Source organism: Varanus komodoensis, unplaced genomic scaffold, assembly GCF_004798865.1.
Source record: "Varanus komodoensis strain SLA01 unplaced genomic scaffold, ASM479886v1 scaffold35, whole genome shotgun sequence".
NCBI lineage: Eukaryota > Metazoa > Chordata > Lepidosauria > Squamata > Varanidae > Varanus > Varanus komodoensis.
In genome coordinates this window covers 6,258,265-6,278,617 of record NW_025335856.1, presented here as the reverse complement: position 1 = coordinate 6,278,617, position 20,353 = coordinate 6,258,265, and the positions used below count along the sequence as shown (strand labels likewise).

Below are 20,353 nucleotides of genomic sequence, written 5' to 3'. Positions count from 1 at the left end.
AAACGGGGGTGGGGGGGAAGGAACCCAGTCCGAAAGAACCGCCACCGCAGAGGAGAATTTGGAGTGTGTGCCCGGGTCCGGGTCCGGGCCGCTCATTCCCGGACTGTGGGGCTGCAACACTCACTTGCGAGATGAGTTTCTTCTGGGCCACCTGCATGACTGCATTGGCCATGGCCAGTTCATCCTCCTCTGGCTGGAGGTCGTCCTCCGGCTTGGACCTCATGGCCGACAGCTTGATCTCTCTGCAGCTCAGGATCTCGAAGGTGTCTGAGAGCAGCTCACTGGCTTCCAGGTCGAGAGGAAGGGCTCCATCTGCAAAGCAGGCTGAAAGCAATGCCGGGGAAGGTGCAGGACAGTTACTTCCAAAGGTGACTGCAGGGAGTCGTATCAAGGGGCGGTTCGCTCAGTCGGGATGCTTTACTGGGAGCCGCACGATGACAGTGTGTTTGCCTTTAAACCCCCCATTCCTCAAGAGGGCCCAGATCCCAAACCACAGAAGAACTGTGGCTACTTAGTCTTCGTCTGAACCAATCCGGCAGAGAGATATCATGAGAAAGGCACTGGCTATCAATGGAAGAGTTTCACCTGGTCAAATTTGGAAGGAAGAGGAAGTGCAAAAGATGACTAGATTTTCCTCCTGTTGGCATGTGGTCCCTGCCAAAAGTTGTCACAGAAGCCCAGGTCAAGAATGAACTGAAGCAGGCAATGATCCTCACAGAATGACTCCAGGCAAAACTATTAATATGCCAAATCACAATTCTGTGAATGGGAGGGGCGCTGAACATGGTACCCAAGGCCACCTAGAGACACTAATGCATCTCAGGAGCTAGGAATCACACCTTGACCTTGACAACAGGTAGGCTAAGTTAGCATAAACAGACAAACCTTTGGCTCTGTTTGGGCTGCAGGCAGTCCAGTAACAGCTAATAATACTTAGGAGTTTCAGAATATTTTTGAATGCTCAACACACTTCATGCACAACAACCCTTACAACAGCTCCGTCAGAATCCCCAGTTCACATTGTCAGGGTATCCAAAGCTATAGTCATACCCAGGATGTTCAAGCTGATTTTCGAAGTGATGTTGAATCTCTGCTCATCAGTAAAATGTTCCAACAGATACTTGTAAATCAGCACCCGCTTGTCTTTGTTAGCTTTGCCCTTCAGGGAGAAGAGGGACTTCTCACTGCAGCAAGGGAACACAACTCATTAGTGGGAATGACACACATGCACGGGTAACTCCCGGCATGCAAAGCACCCTGTGGATGCAGAAGGGGCTGCAGTGGCTAACTCAGGCTTCCCCCACCCCGCAAAGAGGCAGAAACAGAAGCTGCTCATAGAGGCAATGAGGCAGACTGGCAACTGAGGCTCATGACTACCAGCAACGTCTCATTCCGGATACAGGTGCCACCAACAGTGAACAAACCAGTCACCTCACAGATGACTCGGCCCCAAACTACTGTTGGTTGCATAGTAACAGAGTCCGGGACTTGTCATTGGATGAGTATCAGTCAGTCCTAATCATAAAAAGTTCTCTTTGGTCTATTAGATCTCTGTCTACTTTCTAAGGTCTTCTCTTCTTCTGCCTTAGCACTTCCTCTTCACAATTTCTGTCTATCCGACTGTCAGCAAACACATTTATCTCCCCTTTCTTTAGTTCAGCTTTCTATGGCACTCCCTTTGGTAATGATAGGGAAGCTGGCTTTCAGCTAGCAGAGAAAGGGAGGAGGTGTCTGGACTGGAAGACGCAATAATACACTTGCACATAAAAGAAAGATGCGTTTCCCTCCCCTGAACCAATCAGTCTGCGAGGACCAGTCGCCCAGTGTCAGGGTAAAGGGAAATTTCCCTCTAACTCTATTGCTGTCCGCAAGAAGAGAGTTTTACCTTCCCCCGTAGGCACAGATGCACACTGGGATGGGGGCACTAGGAAGGGAGAGGGGTACCTCTACACCTGGGGACTTTGGCCACTGAAAAGCCACCTGGATCCAACCCGCATAGCCTCAGCTTGGGAATAACAGTGTAATAACAAGGCATTGAAAGCGTGTGTTTGCCTAATAAAAGGTGAACTAAATATTAACTCTCAGCTATTCTCACTGGAGAATTCAGCAGGGATGGGGCGGGGGGGGGGGAGCACACACAATGCTCTCAGCCCCAAGAGAACCCTGCTCACCACCACACGCAAGGACCATTAACATTAAGGGAAAGAGTCACCATGCACGGACCACTCATTCTGGGGGAACTTATTGTATTTCTCGTGCTTCTCGTAGCAATTGAAGTAGAAGATGCATTCGATGAAGTGCTGGGAGAACATCACTGGGTTCCTCTTCAGCAGGAGATGCACCAAGCAGAATTTGGCCAAGCTGTGCAGGGGGCAGAAGAGAGAGACGCGGTTCAGAAACCTGCTCGGCAAGCTCCAGGCAGCCGCCCTTTTCGGCAGCCATGACATCTTTTGACTGGAGGGCAGGTTGGTGGGGCCAGTAGAAGGCCGCAGTTCAGTCCCTGGGGCCTTGAATAAGGGCTGGACAAGCTCCCCGCTGAAACTGGGGGCCGTGTGTGTGAGAGACAGAGAGGAAAAAGAACCCGTTATCTGTCCCTGACTTTGGAGAACGCCATGCGAGCTGATTAATTAAAGGGAGCAGAGGGAGGGAGGCTTGTGATCAGCACTTCTACCAGGGCCAGGTTGAACCCTTTAGCCACCAATAGCCTATTTAGGTCTACTGGGCAACGAGCTTAAAACAAGAACGACTTCTTAATTGTCAGATCAGTCCAGCAATGGAATCGGCTACTGAGGGGGACTATGATCTCCCAAAGCTCAGATAGACGATACATGCATACGCATACTAAAAGTGCAGCCGGGGTAGAATTTCCTACTTTATGCTGATGAGGTAAATACGGGGGCCAGTGAGCTGTGAAGAATCAGAAAAGGGCTCTGTGAACTCCCACATGGTAGTCCTGCTATGCTATGCAAACAGAAGGCGAAAAGTTTCGCATCTTGAGAATTGCAGCTTTCAGCTTTCTTTTTATCTTGCACCCTAAGATATCAAAGCTGAAAAACAGAGACGTCTAGTAGTTAAGAGTGTTGGACAGGGCTCAGGAGATCAGGGTGCTAGTCCTCAACTGGCCACGAAACTCACTTGGATGACTTCGGCCTGTGAGGTAGGCCTATCCTACCTCACAGGGTAGCTAGAGGGTAAAACAGAGGTGGGGGACCACCATGTAAGCTGCTTCGGGTTCCTTGCAGAAGGAAGAGACAGGGTATCAATGTAATAACAAAATAATGCAAAGTTGGGCTCCAAAAATGTGAAGGAAATTGAGGAAGACAATTCAGATGCTCGGGGAGGGGGGTGGGCCTGAAGCCAAGATAGATTTTTAGGGATAAAATATCTGTCTTCAGACCTTCAAGCCACGCTCCCCCCAAGCTAGCTTTGTCATGCAAATGTATACAAAATTGCGTCATTTGATTTCTTTCATGGTCCACGCAACTGTGATTAACAGGCACTGAATACTGTTCTTGAAATACTGTGACCAAGTTGCTGACCATGAAGCTCGATGGCTTCGTGCACTCGGAGCATTTTGGAAGGAGTGGCACAGAAGTGCCAAAACTAACAACAAGTGAAATTGCATCGCCTCTCAAATTAGAATCTTTCTTAAATGCCAAAATGTTTAAGAAACACAGGGTCTATTTTTATGCTGTTCCCTTACCCAGGACTCCTCTGTAAAGCTTTCAGGCCCATCCTGCAATTTTGCTTCTAATTATAATTCAACATAATTAAAGAGAAATAACTCAATTGAACAGTAAACACCGACAGTAATTACAGTGTTTGTGATAATTAAGTAGCAGCCACTCGTGCTAGCAAGATGGTATTAAGGAGATCTGCCCTGCCCAAGTCTCAGCTTGGAACTCACAATGAATAGGAGTGTCTTCAATAAAATGACTCCCCTCCGTGTGAATATTTATTGAGAATAGCCCATGAATAGCTGGGCAGCTTACACTTGCAATGATAGTGAATTCCACAGGAAAATAAGGCCACTGCTACAGTCTCTGCCTAAATTTAAAACCAGATACTATGAAAGAGGAAACAAGCTGCCAACTGAAGGATGACTGAGATACGGAGGAATAAAACTGAGCTCACTCAGTGCCCAAAACTGATATGTAATTAAACTTACAGACCATCCGGGCACACGATATGACAAAGGCCATTAACTAAGGTGGCTTTTAGAAAGGGTAAGACAAATTGCAATAGCAGTTCACCATGGCCAACTGAATGCAGCTTTTATATTCAAAAGCAGAATATCGAAGTACTGCATGGTGAAAAGCGTGAGAACAGAACTCCAACAGGCCAGCATCTAATCCAGGAAGGCACTCCCTGTATGCACACACCTCAAATGCATTTCATATGTGCCTAGCTCCAGGTAAGTCTGCGTATTTTAAAGACACCTTTACAAGTGATGCTAAGGGTGTGCTGAAAGATGATACTTACCTTACACCGCGATGGAGCTTAAATATGGAAGACTGGTAAAGGAAGAGACATTATCCAACATACACCATCACGTTCATGCCTATGTCTTTTACCATGGTTATCCAGGCTTTGAAGGTCAATATACTAGGTCCTTTACTTTACAGAACCAACAGCGCCCCCCTCCACAAAAAAGCAGGATATCTTGTAATTAAACTCCCACAAAGTGGCCCTTAAATCATAGACCACTACTTGAATCAAGACAATCCATTCAGCAATCTGGCCTCGCAGTCCTAGTTGGGCAGCCTAAGGGTACAACTCCTGTGCTGATGTGATATCTGGCCACAGCAACAAAGGAGATTCTAGGCTGGCAGGGCCAAACAGAGCAAGCACACAGCCGCCTCCATGTACAGAGAACATCCCTTTTTGAACAGTAGAAAGGAAGGAGGAGAGAGAAATCCCTTGAGGCTGCTGTTAAACCCATTTCATCAAACTAATCCTGCAGATGTTATCCTCATTTAAGCAGGGGATATCCAAATGAAGAAAATCTGCAAGAAACTGTTAAGGATCTGATTGATGGCAGGGATTTCAAGCAAGAGAGAGAAGGCAGTGTAGATCAGCCACAGCTCGCAAAGCTGTGCCATGAATTGCAGCTTATGCTGAGATTAATGCGGGCTAGGATGTTTACAAAACCTGCGGTGAGCCCGAGACCTTCACAATTGCCTAGGAAACTTTGGTGCTGCTCCGACAGTGACTGCCGTGGCCCGCAAGAGGATCCTCTTCGGAGGAAGAGCTAAAGCTCCTTGAGGAAAACCCCACTCGGCAGCGGCCCAGGAGACTGGCAGGTGGTCGGGAGTCTGGGCCCTTGGGAGAGATGCTGCAGGCAAGGTTAGAGCAGCTCTGCCTTCAAGACAGACGCTTCATGATCAGCCAGCCCCCAGCACTGACCGGCTCTCAGAAGGGATGCCAGAACAAGCACTGAACGAACCAGTGCCAGGGTACAGGGCTCCTCCTGTGAATAGAGGGCTCCTTCCATGCGGGACTTCTAGATGCCTCCGAGGTGCAGCAGTTTCTGCACGCTTCAGTTTTCATTCAAACCATATGCATGCACACACACACCTACAACATTTGTCAGTTCCAGCTGCATGTATTTTTATCATGTTTACTTGGCTAAATTAAACCTGTGAATACCTTTCTCACTAACTAATAGTTGTGAGAAAGGTAGTCAAGTTGAGCAGGCAACAGATTTTTAAAAAACTATAGTACAAGCACTCATGAAAACCACCAGAGACAAAGGCCCCTTTAGAAGAGGCATTCTCTCTTCTGGTCTTCTATGTGGATGATCAGCTGCAACATGTCCACACAAGATCAAGAAGCGGAGTCTCTCTCTTTTTGCTTCAGAACTTGTTTTCACCCCTATGCAAATATACTTCTCCGAACATCATACACTTAGGGTATAATTCAGAGGCATGCAGGCTTTCTGTGCATGGCAGGAGAAGTGTGAAGGTGAATGCCACTCCGTGTTCCTCTACTATGCAGAATGCTTAGATGGCGATTTCAACCACCCAAGGTCTTGGCCTGGGAGCACAAGGCCGAATCTTGATACGTCACATGCCAAAGGCCTTCCTTGCCCTTCAAAGCCCCTTTGCAAGTTTGCTTTCTGAGTGAATTTCCGGGGTTTCAGCAGGGACAGTGAATTATGCTGTGGACATAGAATTGTGCTGCAAATAATTATTTTTACTTTAATTAGGAGACAGAAGTAGCGTTAAGTGCCATGCATTGCATGCACACATTTTTTTCTGCCTAGAAACCACTTGTTAGTAGGACGACGCAATACTTCCACCTGCTGGAGAAACCTGAGAAAACATCTCAATTTAAGGCCCTGAAAAGAAGGCAAAAGGGATGTTGCATCCTTTGAAACCCAGTAATTGCAGGCCTACTTTTGTGAGCTGTTTCCAACCTCACGTCTTCCTCCAAGGGAGAGTCTTTGGGACTGATCTCAAAGAAACACATATAGGGCATAACCGTGAGATGCCGAGGGATGGAAATTGTCTCCATGGACTTTCTAGGGGTATCGCTGTCCCAGCAACTGCTGTGTTTTTCACAAGAGCCTTCAAAAAGCACTTAGGACAAAGGACATAGCAAGAAGCTCTTTAGAGACGTGCTCTGCATCCCAAAAGCACAGAAGAAGATGCTGGTCCATCAGCAAAGCTTTATCAGCACCTACTAAAAGGCAGTGATGTTTTGCACTTTCATTGTACTACTGACATGAAGGAAGGTGGGGAAATAGACACATTGTTCTGCTTAAGAACTGTGAGCTCATTCAGTTCAGGCTTGCTCTCTCTGTTCATTCTAACTGTACATCTTCTGTGTTAGGTACGAGTTGATAGAATTCAGTGAAAAGCAAAGAAGATTACACAAGTGTGATGCCTGCCTGCCTATGACCTTAAAAACTAAATGCACTTGGTAGGTAGGTAGGTAGGAAGGAGCTAAAATTCAATTTGTCGGATTTCACCAGCCATTTTCAAGTCTATCTTCACAAGCTTTAAGGGCCTTATTAAGAAAAACTGATATGCCCTGGTTGATGAACCTGCCATTCAGTGCAATTATCTGTGCATGAGAGGAAAGACTGGATGCTGGAGAATGAAAGGAGTATTTCGCACTTTCGAAGCTGCTCCTAAGAATACCTGAGTGTTAACAGGCCAAGTTAGAATCTCCAATTTTATTCAGTTTTCAGCAGAAGACAGAAGCAGAGCTGAGCCCTAAGCATTACTTGCATCGGGGGTGGTTTTGTACCTGGCAATCTCCTCACATGGGTCCACCAGAACACTGACAAACCTGAAGAAGAGAGATCCTTTCCATTTCACAAATTCTTCCTATAAAAAAGAGAGAATACGGACACGTTTCAGTTACAAACTTCAAATGAAAGAGCACTAACAATCACAGCAGATCGGCGAACTCGACCACTTCCTCTATACATTTTGGAGGCTGCAAGTTCTGTGCTATTTTCAGGAGATGCACAAACCATGCTCTGTGAATGAGGTCATGGCAAATCCATAAGCTGGTCCAGGGAAATCAGAAATCAATGAGCCATGTTCTTTCTCTAGCATCTTAGTTTATTCCGCAACTTTCTTTCTCTGGGTTTAGCTTCCCATTAGGAGGAGCTGCTACGTAGGGCACTGGAAATCATGTCTGGACAAACCTTTAGCTTCTGTGACTTCAGGAGTGATTGCCCATACATTTCCCAAGCATCTTCTTCCATTTCCAGAAGGCATTCCCCAGAACACCTCGTTGCAAGGTGGCAGAGGGGGGTTGGTCTCTGCAGAGCCCTGCACTCAGAATTGCTCTTAATTGACACCGTGAGGGTTACATAGTTCTTCCATGTTGCACAGCAAGGTGAAAGCATGGGTCCCCAGGAAACTGAGCTAAATGTTTCCTTGTGTACTAATGGAATTGCAGCATCCTGCAATGATACACATGAAACTGTGCAGCCCTTCAAAATTCTGGGCGACAGAGAAGGGCCCAAGTGTTTGTGTTGCTCACCTGTAAGAGGTTGGTAAGGAGGATAAGCGTCTGCTTCCGAATGAAAGGCTCGGGGTCCTTCAAGCACACGGAGACATCTGGGATATACTGGTCCGCCATAGAGGTGTAGCGAACGCAGAGGTCACCGATCACAAGGATGACGTTGTTGCGGACAGCCACATCTTTGGACACCTGTAGCTCCCGGGCCAGAGCAGGGATGCACTTCTTCGCCACGTCCTCATGCTGCAGGCAAAGCTTCCCTGTCAGAGAGCGGGGAGGCAGAACGGGGGTTGAGAGGCCAGGCTGACCCCTGCATCAATACTGCAGGCACAGCCAAGGCTGTGTAGAAAGGCACACATCCGAGAGAGAAATAAGAATCCAGAAAATAATGCTCCCTTGGATTAAGAACACAGTGCATAAAAGATGCCATCCATTTGGATCACTCGCAACATTTTTGAAAGAGGAGTTAGAATTTCCAGTATCCAAACCCAGCTCCAAGTATTCTCTCTCTCTCTCTCTCTCTGGGGAAAAGGGGAATGGCCATGTCGTTGCAGTTTAGACATCCAGCTTCCACAGAGTGAAATCACACAGCTAATCACCACATATTTTCCTAGGTGATCGCTCTGGACTGGGATGAGCAACCTTTTTTCCGCCACATTCGCTTATGAGAAAGAAGGGCGTGCTGAGGGCGGGCAGGGCCAAAGCAAGAAGCACGTGGCTTGCTCTTTCGGTGACTCCCTCTTTGGTCACTACGGGGAAGCAGAACGCTGGGAAAGAGGCACTGCTGCCGCTCGGAACCAGCAGGGCAGTTCCGACATTCTTCATTTTCGTGCATCTGGCTGCACGGCTTCTACGGTGGGAATGTTTAAGTACACATCACTTGGTAGGTGGCTGTGCAGTTCATTCTCATGAATCCCCATGCCCTCCCCGCCGCCCAAGCTCATTTTAAAGAAACATGAAAGCGAAGACACTGGTTCCACTCGTAATCATGCCTGCAAAGGGAGGCAGGTCACCGCACATTCAGCCTGCTGCAGTCTCTTGCCAGAAAACTGGACATATTTGTTTATAAATGTTTATCCTACTTGATAGTCAGATTCTCAAAACAGTTTACAAATAATCTTAGCAAAACAGGAATACCTTCAGACACAGATACAATTGTAGCTTACATTGTATGCAATTGTATAAGTACCCAAGATACTTATCTGGATAAATCGAAAAAATTTATCTCTGGAAATCAGCTTCCGTAACGAAGAGCAACTACTAAGGTGGTGGTGCGTTATGTGGCCGCCAACCCCACCCTGTCTATTCTGCATGCCTGCCTTGCGGCAGCCACTCACTGGGCTACGTGGGGAGCGGGGTTCAGACATGGTGCTTAAATCACGGAACTCCTTTTGGAGGCAGACCTGCCTGAAGTCACAATGGTAGCGTTAGGTTAACCCATAACGTGCTCCTTTTGTGCTGCATAATTTGCTGGCTTTTATTCGCTGGGCATGTGTGGGTTTCAACTGTATTGCTCTGACCTTGTCCATAAACTACCTTGTGAATCCTGATGGATGAGGAAGGCAGGGAGACACTTATTTAAACTAAATCCAGACGTAGTATTAAATGGATGCCAGGGCAGGAGAGAAGATGACAGACGGCCAGGAGCCCTGTCAGGAACAACTCTTACCTAGGGTAATGAAAGCGTGAGCTCGGACCGCAGAAGGCATCACGGAGCCTTGGAACTGAGATAATGGTTGAGACGGCAGAAGCTCTTCATTATCCCCGTGGCTGGACTCTAGAAAACAGCACACCAGAGGCCGGCGTGAAGCTTCAAACAGGCAGAGGATGCCCGCCGTGGAAAACAGCAAGCCAACGAGGAGGAAGGCCTTACCCTGCCCCATGCTGTCAGGACTAGCCAGGATGGACTGTATCAGCAAGAAGGTACGTTTCCCCACTTTCCCTGGGCACATCTGAACAGCCTCACCCAAGGTGAAGAGATGTTTCACCTGCCAAAAATAAGCAATGCTCTAATCAAAAGGGAGACACAGGATCCTAGAATAGTAGAGATGGAAAGGGGTGGAGGGCCATCAGGTCCAACCCCCTGCTCAGTGCAAGACACCCAAGTTAGACCATCATCAAGAGGATTTTGATGAATGCAGTACAAGTCTCCAGCTCTGTACCACCCCTTGTTCAGGCTGTGTTTAAACCAAGAACAAAAGCACAAAATTCCAGAACACGGATGCTTTGTCTTGCCCACTCACCAAGACATCCTCTTGCAGCTGTTCTGCTCCATGCTCTTGGAGGACAATGCTTGAGATATAGCACTCACATGCCAATAAAATATCTTCAAATACCTCGCTCTGCAGCGCCTGTTACATGAGCAGGAGAATTTTTAATATTTACAAAGGAAAGACGATAGTGCCTCCCTCTCCACTGATCCTTTTCACTGTCCAACATGAAAGAGAAAACCGCTCCCAGAGCACCGTGCTGAGAAAATGGCCTGACCACACTCTCAAAGTTGGCACTTTTTCTTAGCTGGGAAGACCCTTCCAGGAAAAAATGGTGCGAGTTTATCACATGCAGGTGTTGCGGTATTTTGCTGTAACAGCATTTTCTACGGGGATCAAGGGGATCATCATTAACTCCAAAGCAACCGTTTTTAAAAGCGCCTGGCTTCCAGGACATCTTTGTGCATTAGCTTGTCTGCCAAGACCTCCCCGCCCAGATGGCTATTGCAGGATGGAATCTCAGCACTCTTGCAGAGTGCTTGGTCACGTCCCACCTCTCCTCCCTGCGAAGTAAGAGCACTGTCAAACACTGCGGGTGCCATGTAGCTGCCTTTGTATCAGGTCAGGCGATTTCTTCAACTAAGTTCAGACACTCTCTCAGCTTAATTAGCGACAAATGAACCTTTTGCCTGAGCATAAGTTCATGGCGAGAGCCGTCAAACCAAGAAGCTTCTGAGAACCAGTTAGTTCTCTGGCTAAACCAAAGCAGAAACAAGCCAGCTTGTTAAGGCAAGGTCAAACTGTGGCTTGACATCCCAGTGTGATCTAAATCTGGCAGTGGCCATTCTACCCATATTAGACTGTTCCCCTTATTTGCGAACTGGCAATAGCTGCTCTTTATCTTGTGATTACTGATTGCAGCTGAATTTCTTAATTAGTCAGCCAGTTGGCCTAAATTTGGGCATTTTGAATGCTCACCGAGGTAGCTCGAAGGGCTTGAAAAGGTCGGCATCTGAACTTTTTCCAGAAATCAATCATGACACAGCCATTGCATTGTTGTGCATTGTGGATGATGAGTAAATGTTCCACAGAAAGGCCATGTGGAAACAACTGACCAGGAAGACACACAGATCCTGGTGGTGCATGAAGCCACGAGGCCCAACACAATCCGAAACAGCTTCCAAGGTGCAGTCTGCTATTGTGCACATGTAAAGACTCATATACACAGTACAAGATCTCTAACTGAAGGGGAACTCTTGCCCAGGAACCCCCAGATGAATCGGTTACTCTAAGCAAATAACATGCATCTCAGTTAAATTTGTCGATCACCATTCATGATGAGAAGTGCCAGTACAAAGCTAAGAGGAATCTTGCACAGAAAGCCCCAAATGGGTGGGGTTGTTCCCTTCCATCACATCATAGCATTTTCAAGAATAGGCATTGAAAGAGTCCATTTGGTTGGGCTCTGCAGCATATACAGCACAATAGGTAAAGCGGCCCTATCCCGGGGACAGAAAATAGGAGCAGAGAAGGGCTGTTTCGGGCAATTGCTGTTTCATAAACAAAAGCTACCTGGAAACAAGTATGAAAACCCCAGGTTGGACAGAGGCCTTCCAAACTCACCAGTATCTCCTTTGGGGATTCTGCTGAGGCAATGCACAGTTTCTGTGTGGTCTCAACAGCTGGGCTGATCGCCAACAGAGGAAACTGGAATTCCAACAGGCGACGCTTGATATCATCTGGAAAAGAAGGACAGTATAAGCAGATCTGGAGCCAAGTGTCACTCCGGAAATGAGAGAGGCGGTTCAGATGAGAAGCAACGTTTGGCTCTGGGCGTCTTCAATGGCTTTGCAAGAGGGACTTACCGATCACCCTGTTCCGGATGCTGCTAGGCAGGTGCTTTGCGGTGCTCCCAATCACAGAGAGAATGTGCACCATCGTCTCTAACTGGCCTTCATCCTGCCTGGAAAACACAGAGGAAGATGTTTAACTGAAATTCCGCTGATGAGGAAAACCCTTCTCCCTTGAAAGAGACACTCCGATGCTGGTCTCGCTTGCCTTCTGATACTGTTCCAGGCGTCAATTATCTTTGAATAGTCCAGCTTGGGGGACGACCCAGCCACCTTTGCCAGCAGCATCCAAGCCGGTGCGGCACGCTCTGTTTCTGTGTGGGAGAGGATGCTGTTAACAAACGACGAGGAGAATTTGCCCTTCTTGGCGCATATGTGGAAAGCTCTGTTCAAGTAGCGGCTGAAAGAGAAGACAGAACAAACCGCCATGGTTGCCAGCAGACGGGACGCCGGTCTCCTGTTAAGGGTCAGCACAGCATGTGGCAAGAATTGGAGGCTTTGCTCTAAACAGGGGGCTTTTCTTTGGACCACAATGGCAGGACTATCACTAGAAGCAGCAAGGACAGGACTGTGAAAAGCTTGGGCAGGATTGTTTTCACTGGTCATACTGAATTGCTCACTAGCCAGGCTCCACAGTCCATGATGAAATGGCTCTCCCGGTTTGGACAGGATGACAATCCTTTGCGGATTGAACCACCCCTAGGAACAAGACATGGGTTGGCAGGTGGCTTGTTGCCAAAAAACAAGCCACTCCGAGGAAAACGGTGTTGGCTTGGATGACGCAAATACACATGGTGAATAAATAGGCACAATGTGCTGTTGTGTCATCCAGGGTCAGATTGGATTGGCTCAAGATAATCCAATGAGCCTTACTGGGGAGAATTTAAACTTGGTTCTCTCTAGCCCATCATTCTCTTCATTATACTACAATGACTATACTATACAAAAGACAAAACAGACCCCCAGAGTTAAGACAAGCACTTTATTCTCCCTGAATGCCAGGAAGTTGTTTCTCTCATTTATATGATTCTAATTAGTATTCTATGATCTTTGTCCTTTAAAAAGCAACAAAACCATGCAAAGCCAAAGCACTGAGAAGCTTCTCTCGCTCGCTCGCTCGCTCGCTCGCTCTCTCTCTCTCTCTCTCTCACACACACACACACACACACACACACACAGCTTTACAATCCTAAGGGCTAGAAACTTTTCTTCTTAAAAAGCAAAAGCAAAGCTTCACAGGAAGCTATATTTAATATTCTGTATTTTCCTTTTAAATCAAATGAAATGATGGCAATAAAATAGGCAAGTTTTTAAATCTCTAAACATTATAAACTAGATGTATGATTGGATGGTCATTTTACAGTCTTTTTTCTTTTATGCAAATTTCTAAAAAAGGGAGATGTATAAATATAGCAATTTCTGCATCCAAAGAAGATGTAGTCATTACTACTTCTACATTTCTACCTCCTCCATTATAGACACAGCCCTGCTCAGAAAGCGTATGCCTTACCTCAGGTCCTGACACTCTTCTGCAAACAACGTGAGGAGAGCCCAGGCAAGAACTTGAGGTTGGTCCTGGTGGCTGAATTTGTTACAGTGTTTAATGGGCTGCAGCAAGAGCTGCTCGATGCAGTCCAGAGCTTTCTCCTGCACAGAGTTCTCAGAGTCCATGACGACGGGGATCACTCCGGTCAGCCAGGCCTTCTGTATCAGGACATTCTCTGGCTGAGACTAAAACAAAGCAAGACATCATTAGAATTCAGCTAAAGACAACAACGGCCAATGCCGATTCCAAGATGCTGCAAGTGAGCATGCAGATGAAAATTCCACAATGCAAAGACGGGCTGAGAAGGTGCACAGTTTTACCTAAAACTTCATGGCTACATGAATATGTATATATGCATGCCACTGAACCTGAGACCCTGGCATTTGGGTTCCTTTAGAAACTATGAGCATAAATTAGTATCTATGAATCCTGGTTTGTAAAGGGAATAAGAGATCAGACAACACTCCGGGAATCCATTGGAGGCTCATGTAACTGCAACTCAGGAATACGGCAGCTGCTCTGTATGCAGAAGCTCCAATGTTTAGTTCCTGCTGTCTAGTTAGGACAAGGAGAGAATCCTGTCTGAAACTCCGGAAAGTCACCATTGATCAGTGCCAACAATATCAGACCAAAAGGGCTTGTTTATCTGCTCTGGCATAAGGAAGAATCCTATGTTTCTAGCACAGTGTTGCCCTAATGCAGGAGTCAAGGGAACAGGCTGAATGTAAGCAAGGATTCTCTGTAATCTAGCCTTGTCATTCCATGTGAACATCGGCCTGTTTTTTGTCAGTCTTCCAAAGATGAGCAAGATATGGATCTTAATATGTAATGACACATATAGTTAACAAGTGGGCAGCAGAAACAACTCCTCCACCCCGATCGGCTGTACAGATCACCCACAGATCTATCAGTAGATTGTGCTCCTCCATCTGTTCACGTGAAATGAATCTGGTCAAAGTGCAAGCCCCGATTCCTGGCATCTTTCAGACGTTGGGGGCTAGACGGAACTTCACAGCCATCCACACTGGACTAGGGTGGCTTGCCTCCTACCAACCTACCAGGATCACTGATCTCTGCTGCAGTTCATTCAAAGTTTGCCAGCTGTGCCCAAGCTGATTTGTGGGCAAACACCATGTCACCAGGTGTTTCGTATGAAATACAGGCAGCCCTTCTTCATCCAAGTTATGAAACCAAAATACATGTATCCCAACCGTGGTGGGAAGCCGCATCACAAAGGCTTGAATGCAGCATTGCAAGAGCAGAATTCCACTTGGGCACTTCCATTCCCATGGCGAGACTTTCCTGTCTGTTCCTCTCCCCTGTTCTTAGGGTCACCCTGCAGCACCCCGAGTCTTCTTTGGAAGGTTCCCTAGTGTTCTGGAGCAGATTTGGAGAGTATGGGAAAACTGTTCTAACAGTGTGTCCCATTCCACTGCATAATGACACCACTGGATCCAAGCCCAATGTTCAACATAAATACCATTTAATGCATTAGATAGGTTTGTAGAAAAAGGGAAGCTTGCTCTGTAAACAGCATGTCAGAGCTCTCCACTGGTGATCTCAACTTCTGTTAAAACATTTCTAGCCTTGACTGTGCAAAGAAATGCTGGGAGTGTGCAGGTTATACCTGCCAAAATTTCAGGAGCAAGAGAGACAGCAGAATCATGTTTTCCATAGCCGGAGAAGAAAGCACAGTTTCCTGAAAGACTTCTTGCCCCTTGCCATGAGAAGCAGAACAAGGACAACTTTGACAAGAGGCTAAAGATTGGATTAGAGACAGTGACGCAAATTTGCCCAGCCTGCATAACTCATCTTTTATTGGTATACAATATCAATTTTGCTCAGAAGCTGACTTCTGCAGGTGTTCTGAGTATGTGGCAGGGTTGCATCTAGGAGCAAAGGCAGCAAACTCTCCCTCACCGTTAGGAGCTCCGTAATAGACTGGAGGGCTTGCTTCTTCACAGAGACGGCAGAATCGCGACATCGTTCTGAAAGGGGAGCCAGGTCTTCTGGGGTGCATGGAACCATGTGGTGCTTCAAGATACTCATCAATACCTGGGTATCAGGCAAGGCATGTGTCAAAGAACATACAAGATTCTCGTTGCTTTAATGTTTTTATTGGACCGTTGCATGGTCTCAGAACGGTTTACAATGATGTGGTGGTTAGAATTGGGACTGGGGACCTGGGAGATGTGGGTTTTAGTCCTCACTCAGCCATGAAGCCCCCTGGGTGACTCTGGGCCAGTCACAGACTCTGCGCCCAGATCTCCTGAGTCCCAGTCCTGCACTCTTTGCTATGCTACACTGGCTCTCACATTTAAATATTTATATTGTTAGAGTCTTTCTTCTTTAATATAAAGAAGAAATGACTCACCTCTTATTGGGCTGACACAAGTAGGAAGTTGAACCCCAAATGTCACAGCCAACACGCCAGTGATCTTTCATTGCCCCAGTGATGGTCATCGTAAGTGGAGCGGGGAGGGACACACACAAATTTATTATTCTGACAGTATAAAGTGACCATGTTCAGCCGAACCAGCGTTTGCCGAAGTTACGCATTCAAATGTGTGCTAATTCATTACCCTGCCACACAAATCTATTACGCCACTATAAATATTCTAAACATGAGGGTTTAAATGTTAAAAAGTGATTTATTCAGCCTTACATATTTCATTATGCAGTAATAAATCTCTCAGCAGGAGATCAAGTATTTGCCCCAGTTAAGGTCACATCTCATAGTCGTTTATCATTTGACGCTGCTTCCAAGGACAGGAACTCTCAGCCATTATCAACACGGATCTCAAACCACTGGGCTGGCTCAGGCGTACGGCACACCCAAACCCAAGAGCTCTGGCACATGTCAGTTTCAAACTAAAGGGAGGAAGAAGAGGGGGCCTATGGAGGGACAGCTCAGTGCTAGAGAAAGGTGAGAGATGGACACAGGATCAATCCCAAGCAGTGGCTGGTGTGACAAGTGACAGGCTTCAGCAACTGCACTGGCCATGGTGACCCTGACGAGTGACTTTTTCTTCCAACTCTGAAGGGGCAGAGCCGGGTGGGAATGGTCCTGGTAAGTGAACCCACCCCCTTCCCAGGTCCTAGGCTGGGAAGATGCTCATGAGCAGGCAAGAGCGGCAGGCCAGGAGATGCTTGCCGGCACTGCTTGGTGCTGGGGCCCAGAGCCCAAGCAATGCCCCAAACGAAGAGGGGCTTTTGGTTGCCACGCAGTGCTGGAGCGCAGAGCTTCAGCACTGCTTCCTGCCTGTCTTTCCTCAGAAAGTGCTACTGGGTGATGGCAACTTTTGGTTCAGCTAGCCAGCGGACCTAGCCAAAAATCGTAGACCCCTGGATCTTGCTGGCAGTCGCCACATAACACTGGTCATAGATATTGCCATTAGAGGGCATGATTAAATGAATCGTGTAGCATCTGGGAAATTCTCTGTACCCCTTCATAGTTTCTTTAAAAGCCAGCATTTGTGCAAGAACACCTGTCAGTCCTGGCTAGGAACATACCTGAAGGGCAGATTTCCGAACATTTGTCTTCTGATCTCTAGTTCTCAGCCTCAACATGTTCATGATCATCTTTCCTATTGAAAAGAGGGAGCAACAAGAAAGCAAGGAGAGAGGTGGTTGAGAGAGAGAGGAGGAGGAGGTAAGAAGGAGGTTTTCTTACTTCGAAAAGGAAGCAATGAATACATGTTAGGAAAATCAGGATTGGAGAAACTGGCAAACAAAACAAAAATGCAATTATAAGTCCAGAATACCATCAAACTGTGTGGTGTCTTGTTTGTCCGTTATTTCAATGGTTTTGAATGTTGGGAAGGTCTTCATTCGGCTGGAGGCCCCTTAAAAAAACGATTAGAGCAATATATCAGCGCTGCCACAGAAGATGCCAAAATCCATCACCCACAGCCACCACAAAAATGTTTGCTCAGGGATCAACCAGTGAGGCAAGAATCCCAAAGGGGCAATGCTGCTGCCAGACATGTTATACCATCAGAAAGATGGCTGCTGGCCATCACCTAGAGGCAGGGGTTAAATATGCTGTCATTCAGATGCTTTAATATCTGCTCAGCGAGCATTTGGGCTGATGTACCCGACAGTACGTTCAAAAATAAATAAAATCAAAATCAGAACCACTTGTGTAGTATAATCTTCATCATCATCCTGTATTTGTGTAATACGTAATATACTTAATAATTATTATACTTTTATACCACTCCATAGCCCATTGAGCTCTCCAGGCTGTTTATAGATTTTAAAATAAACATAGAAGCAACAAAAGAATCATTTTAAAATAACAACAGCAACATAAATCAACAACCTGTGGCCAAGAGCCTCAGCACCTAAGGGGGCTCCAATGCTGCCAAATGGGTACCAAATAACTATTTGCCTGCATGTGGAAAATGAACAGTGGGGGAGAGAAGGGCAGCATGTTCCATAAAAGGGAACTCCAGCGTGCCTCAGACACAGAGGCAGGGAGCAGGGAGAGCACCCCAAGACCTTTTGGCATTGCTCTCTCTCCATTTCTAACTGATTTAAGCACGGTCAGTTCCACTGGGAAGCTTAAGGCCAGGCAGACACAGCAACCTTAGACGCAGCACAGCCCTTAGGCTGCTTTACTTACCCTCTGTATGAGTTCGGGGTGTCCCAGATGGGCTTGAGTCCATGACTGTAGAAACAGCAACTGTGGGGGTATCAAGGCAGAGATTAAATGCCATTTGCCACCCTGAGAAAGCCTCCTGCAAGGGACTGGGGGCAGCTCTGATCTAGATTGTGCCCAGCTGTGGACGTGAGACAGCATCAGCTCCCATGAGCACTTTTCAAAGCTCAATGTGCCACTTCTCCCCGCGACTGCTGCTGTCATGGCGCATGCGACGTAGCCCTTCAAGGAGCGCAGCGCTGCTTAGACGGAGTGAGCCACATCCTCCTCCACAGCCAGAACAGCCCCGCGAGGGGGCACGGAGATCCTGATCAGTCCCAGGACACTGCAGCGATTCACCACGAGGCAGGGAGATGGATCCAGACCCCAGCGATCCACCCACACTAAGAGGAAAGTTCCGGCTGTCAGCAATGCTACCTTCTCCCCACTGCACATACCGCCTTGCAGCAGCTCCTGGAAGGTGTCTGTGCTCAAAGTGGCTTTCATTTCTAGACACTGAGCAAAGCTCGAGAGCGCCTTGCTGCGGACAGTGGGCGCTACGTCCGAGCACCGACGGAAGACCATGACCTGCACCAGGAATTTGTGCTTCAGGAACATCTGCTGTTCCTCGGACAAGGCAGCCGTGTCTTCATCCCGTTCAGGAAGGTCCAGCAGGGCCAAGGCCACATCAAGGGCAAACACCCTGTAGGATATCTGTTCAAGAAGCACGGAAGAGGTCAGGAAGCCGAGCCAGAGCAGCAAGTGGCGTGGCAGAGGTGAGGAGAAGCGGGATCCCCAGCTGGCTTCCCCTCAAGGAGCATGCATGCTTGCTGGCACCCCAAAGGGCCGCAGAGTTGAAGCTGCCCATCCTCACCTGGTCACTGTGTGAGTACCGATACAGCCACGCGATGAAGTCAGCATGTTCTGCACATGGAAATTTGTACAGTAGCTGCACCAAAGACTGTGCTGCGTGCGTTCGATATTCAGACTTGTCAGGCACCTGGAATGACACGAGTAAAGGGAATGGCCGAAGCTAATGGAAGTTGGATGGGGCACCACGATGGCTTCGAGCTCTACAGGGAACAACTGCGTAGAAGCCAAGAAGCCACCGAACGATCCAAGTTGGGGAAAGGGCATGACCCCCTGGGGAGCCCAGTGTGAGTGATTTCAGCCCCAGGTCTGAGGCTTTGCCCTCTTGGCCCAAGCCAAGTCCTGGAGGAACAACTGACGCAAGCGAATGATGCCCTGGACTGTAAAACTGGGGGGCAGGGGACAAGGAATCAGTGGTTCAGTGTGATGTGGGGAGTCCTGCTCCTTCACAAAAGCATCCTGGAACGATGCTTCAGCAGGCCAATGATGGCATGTAATTGTTGCGTGCCCGTAACAGGGGACTCGAAATATCTGGATTTTCTCATTTAAAAAAAGCAAACCTCCAATATGTAAGAGAACAAGTTCCAAAAAGCCATATGTTCATCCATGGGTTGCTAACCAGCCCCCACCTTCACTATGACTCATGCTAAATACAGGGTCAAGAACTGGTAATCCTGGGCCCAAACTCAGCCTGAGTCGAGTTCCATCTCATCGGCCAGCTCAAAATAGCTGCCCAGGGCACAGCATTCTTGCCAGATAGCTTACCCTACTGTGCCTTCAGAGCCAGTTTTGAGAAACCGGGGTCTCCTTTTTGCCCCGAAAGGAAATGGGATTTAACACGGTAACAAGAGTGTGAAGTTCACAAAATACCTTGGCACAAATATGCTGGAGTAAGATCCGCAGTACAGGGAAGACGGCAGCTTTCAGTTCATCGGCGAGAGAGCTGAAGACAAGAGATGCACAAGTGATTTGGGGAAAGGCCCGAGTAGGACAGATGTGGCAAGAGACCTGGTAGATGTTGCCTTAATATGTGAAGTTGCTTGTACGGAGTCAGACCACTGAGCCATCTCGATCAGTATCTACCTGCCTTGCAGGAACTCTTCAAGATTTCAGCCGGGGCTCTTTCATAGCCCTCACTATTCAGGTTTTCCCCACCCTGTCTTTCATGGAGGCCCTGGCTAGGACCTTCCACATAATCTAAAGTATGTGAACTTCCATAAACTATGACCCTTCACAGGTCTTACCAGCAGGAATC

At 47.5% G+C, this 20,353-nt stretch overlaps 1 protein-coding gene across 1 annotated transcript in view; it reads right to left on the bottom strand.

Annotated features, from left to right (window-relative positions):
- Positions 1-20,353, bottom strand: part of NCAPD3 (non-SMC condensin II complex subunit D3) — a 40,162-nt gene that overhangs the window by 9,123 nt on the left and 10,686 nt on the right. Inside the window, 19 exon segments of the mRNA XM_044439464.1 lie at positions 125-324; positions 1,051-1,184; positions 2,224-2,361; positions 7,255-7,334; positions 8,002-8,240; positions 9,650-9,757; positions 9,854-9,968; positions 10,224-10,331; positions 11,814-11,929; positions 12,056-12,133; positions 12,226-12,440; positions 13,551-13,771; positions 15,507-15,641; positions 17,100-17,173; positions 17,351-17,431; positions 18,214-18,273; positions 18,687-18,942; positions 19,103-19,228; positions 19,969-20,041. Of these exon segments, the coding sequence (XP_044295399.1) occupies positions 125-324; positions 1,051-1,184; positions 2,224-2,361; positions 7,255-7,334; positions 8,002-8,240; positions 9,650-9,757; positions 9,854-9,968; positions 10,224-10,331; positions 11,814-11,929; positions 12,056-12,133; positions 12,226-12,440; positions 13,551-13,771; positions 15,507-15,641; positions 17,100-17,173; positions 17,351-17,431; positions 18,214-18,273; positions 18,687-18,942; positions 19,103-19,228; positions 19,969-20,041 (2,557 nt within the window).